The 3,412-nt window shown below is 37.9% G+C and overlaps 1 protein-coding gene across 2 annotated transcripts; it reads left to right on the top strand.

Moving 5' to 3' along the window:
* The first annotated feature begins 270 nt into the window (after positions 1–270).
* Positions 271–3,412, top strand: hey1 (hes-related family bHLH transcription factor with YRPW motif 1). 2 transcript variants are annotated; one of them, XM_062990754.1, is made up of 5 exons: positions 271–379; positions 614–689; positions 1,372–1,455; positions 1,568–1,649; positions 1,935–3,412. In XM_062990754.1, the coding sequence occupies exons 1-5, from the start codon at positions 294–296 to the stop codon at positions 2,561–2,563; spliced, it is 957 nt and encodes a 318-aa protein (XP_062846824.1). In that variant the 5' UTR covers positions 271–293; the 3' UTR covers positions 2,564–3,412. The 2 variants fall into 2 exon arrangements, with proteins under 2 accessions (XP_062846824.1, XP_062846825.1); XM_062990755.1 differs by having other exon boundaries at positions 333–379; positions 664–689.

The raw sequence follows: 3,412 nt of genomic DNA, 5'->3' as shown, positions 1-3,412 counted from the left end.
CTCCACACCACCCGACCACAGCGCCGGTGTCACACACACAGGGGCGGGGCCAGAAGCGAGCCTGGAATAATACAGCGCTCCTATTGGCTCATTGAAAGAACTATAAGACATATACGGGGGCTATCTGAAGGAGAGTCCAGAGCAAAGCTGCTCATTTATTGGCTGGTTTTGTACTAAGCTCCGCCCATCCAGCGTGTTGTGGAGTTGAAATGACACCGTGGGAAAGGCTGGCGGTGCAAACTTCATACTCACCTGCACTGAGCGCATCTATACACACGTACACACCGGTAAAGATGAAGAGAAATCACGATTTCAGTTCATCGGATAGTGAACTGGATGAGAATATAGAAGTGGAGAAGGAGAGCGCCGATGAAAACCTGTAAGTAATAATATATGTGGGGAAATCATGCTTTTCCTATGGTTCTTCTGCTGCACTGAGTCTGAGGAGGCATGTTTTTAAATACAGAGCCAGCAACCTAAGAGCTATTGCACGCTTTTGTATTATACATACTTTAACATGCAGAGTAGTTGTGGTTATTTGGCTGTTAACTATTTGCAACTATGATAAAATGTAATATAAAATTAAGTTAATTATATCTGTGCACTATTTCAGTGGTATGAACTCACCACTCGGATCTGTGTCTCCTTCTACAACTTCTCAAGTACAAGCAAGAAAACGCCGCCGAGGGGTAAGCAACATTATTATTATTATTATACATTTGTATACCTAAGTAAATAGGACTAATTCCTTTCTTCTTGCTTATAGACTATTATTATTAATAGCAGTAGGAGTAGTAGTAGTAGTAATATTGTCCTTATCCCAGTTTATAAAAGTTTTACTTTAGTAGTAATGACTAAGGGGGAAAATAATTAATACTATAAATAAACCTTAAATTAATACTGACCAAAAATGTCCTTTAAATTATTTTAAAATATATTTTAAAAATAAAATTAAAAAAAGTTATTATTTTTGCTGTAATATAAAATAGTGAATTTAGTTCCTTCTATCAGTCTATTAGTGCATGCACGAAAATCAGTAATTTGATATAATACATTATCATACATTTATTATCATACATTTATTTTAAAGTAAAATAAGTAAAATAGGGGGTTTCTAATGATAAACTAGAAATTTTTATTTCTGTTCAGTTTAAGCAGATACAATAAACAAGTGCTATTTAATGACATTTAATGATTTTAGTTTCTTAGTGTTAACTACTTTATTAATATCATGAACTAAAATTCCTCTTTTTCTACTTATTATTATTAACATTATTATTATTTACATTGTTGTTTACAGTTAATGTTAGGGAGTTTTTATGTTAACAACTTTCTGTCTAAGATTCCATTCATTATTTTTTTTTTTTGCAGATTATTGAAAAGCGGCGCAGAGATCGCATTAATAACAGCTTGTCTGAACTGCGCAGACTCGTTCCCAGTGCTTTTGAGAAACAGGTATGATTCACAGCAACATATTTTATTATTATCTAAGTAAATGTATGCATTTATACATAGTCTGGTGAAACTTAGTGGTCAGTGAATTTAAACCCAGCTTGTCTTTTATCAGGGCTCTGCTAAACTGGAAAAAGCTGAGATTTTGCAGATGACTGTAGATCATTTGAAGATGCTTCATGCAGCTGGTGGCAAAGGTAGGTTTTATTCTCTTTTGTATTTTAAGCCATTTTTAGCATATGCTTATAATTAAGCCATAAAGCATGGTTAAGTGTTCTGGTAAAAGTGTACTGTTTATAATGCACATTCTAAAATGTTTCTAATTTGAATGCTCAAACATAAGTAAATATATAATACTTACAAGAGTAAATTGATGTAACTGTTGTTGGCACAGTACTATTACTTAAAACTATCAACTACAGTTGTATCAGTAAACTTTTGCTGACCAGGACAAGATAACTGACCAACTCTCTCATTTTCAGGTTATTTTGATGCCCATGCTTTGGCTATGGATTACCGTGGTCTGGGTTTTCGTGAATGCCTGGCCGAGACAGCCCGATACCTGAGCATCATTGAGGGCTTGGACAACACTGATCCCCTCCGCATTCGCTTGGTGTCCCACTTGAGCAACTATGCAACTCAGAGAGAGGCTCACCCTGGTATGGGTCACCTGGCTTGGGGCTCTACGTTCGGCAACCCACACCTGGCACATCCCCTTCTTCTACCACAGCATCAGCAGAGTGTGTCCATATCACGCACACCCAGCAGTCCTCTATCCTCAGCTTCATCTTCTCCCTCCTCATCTCCATCGGCACGCTCCTCAGAGCCGCACGGCTGCAGCAGATTGACTGGTTCTTCTGTTGGTGAGGCAGGACAGAGCGGTCCGCTTAGAGTGCCCCCTGTCACAAGCTCCATGCCACCAGGTCTCACAGCAGCAATGGCATCAAAGCTCGCTCCACCATTTCTCACGTCGCTCTCCGGCCTCTCCACGTTTCCATTTCCTGTTAACACTTTTCCTCTGCTCACAACCAGCTCGCTAAGACCTACCATCCCCGCCAGCAGTCTGGGAAAGCCCTACAGACCGTGGAGCATGGAGATTGGTGCCTTCTGAACTCTTAATGACTCTTTATAGACCAGAAAACAGACTTTTAGACCACAGCATGGAAGTTCGCTGGTCAGGACTCAACCAAGTGGAAAAAGCAGTGAAGAACTCGCATACCAGAGTACTAGCTGTGTTATTTTTGTTACAGATTGTATTTCTTATGAGCTAATAGAAAATAGATTTTTCTGATGGCCTTGTCTTAAAGTCTTAAATGTTTTTGCCATTAACTGGAACGTTTTGCTTTTGATTAAAACAGGGTGTTGTGCTGGTACAGTGCCCTGTCTCTCTACAGAGTGACAGATTGATGATTTGGGAATGAGGTACTGATCTATATGGCAGGCACTGGGTTATTCCCCACATAATGAAAACTAATAATATCAATGTATAAGTAAAAATGAAAAACATATTTTTACCCCATGTCCCAATTTAAATTTACACCATTATATCCTTTATGCACTGGAATGTACCTTGAATTTACTCATAGTGTTAATGTAAAATACTTGCAAGTTGATGTAAACATAATTAAGTAAATCCAAGGTATGACGTTTTCAGTGTGTCTCCATGAGAACTATAGAGAAATTATCAGAGGCTTTTGGCAAGACTATAGTTTTTTTGAAATTGGTTAACTATGCAATCTGTCCTATTACACGATTCATAATGTATGATTCAGATGTTGTCGTTTTTTCTGTAGTTATATAAACTATGCAACAGAGCCTTTATCTCAAATTAGGTTTCTTTCTGTCTTTTGTCTGCTGCATTAGTTTCACTGCTTCTATTTATATGAAATCTCTTGAACTGTGGTAGCCAGTTAATTCTTTGTGTTACAGCTTTTAACACTTTCACCAGGGACAATCTTCT

This window comes from Trichomycterus rosablanca, chromosome 2 (genome assembly GCF_030014385.1).
Source record: "Trichomycterus rosablanca isolate fTriRos1 chromosome 2, fTriRos1.hap1, whole genome shotgun sequence".
In the NCBI taxonomy this organism is placed as follows: domain Eukaryota; kingdom Metazoa; phylum Chordata; class Actinopteri; order Siluriformes; family Trichomycteridae; genus Trichomycterus; species Trichomycterus rosablanca.
Note: the sequence above shows the minus strand (reverse complement) of the source record. Positions and strands in the feature narration are given on the sequence as shown.

Bases quoted from the DNA above. Each gene is read 5' to 3' on its own strand.
- hey1 (XM_062990754.1), top strand. From the start codon at position 294: ATGAAGAGAAATCACGATTTCAGTTCATCGGATAGTGAACTGGATGAG. The intron at 380-613 runs GTAAGTAATAAT...GCACTATTTCAG, and splicing joins GAGAGCGCCGATGAAAACCT to TGGTATGAACTCACCACTCG. The intron at 1,456-1,567 runs GTATGATTCACA...GTCTTTTATCAG, and splicing joins CCAGTGCTTTTGAGAAACAG to GGCTCTGCTAAACTGGAAAA.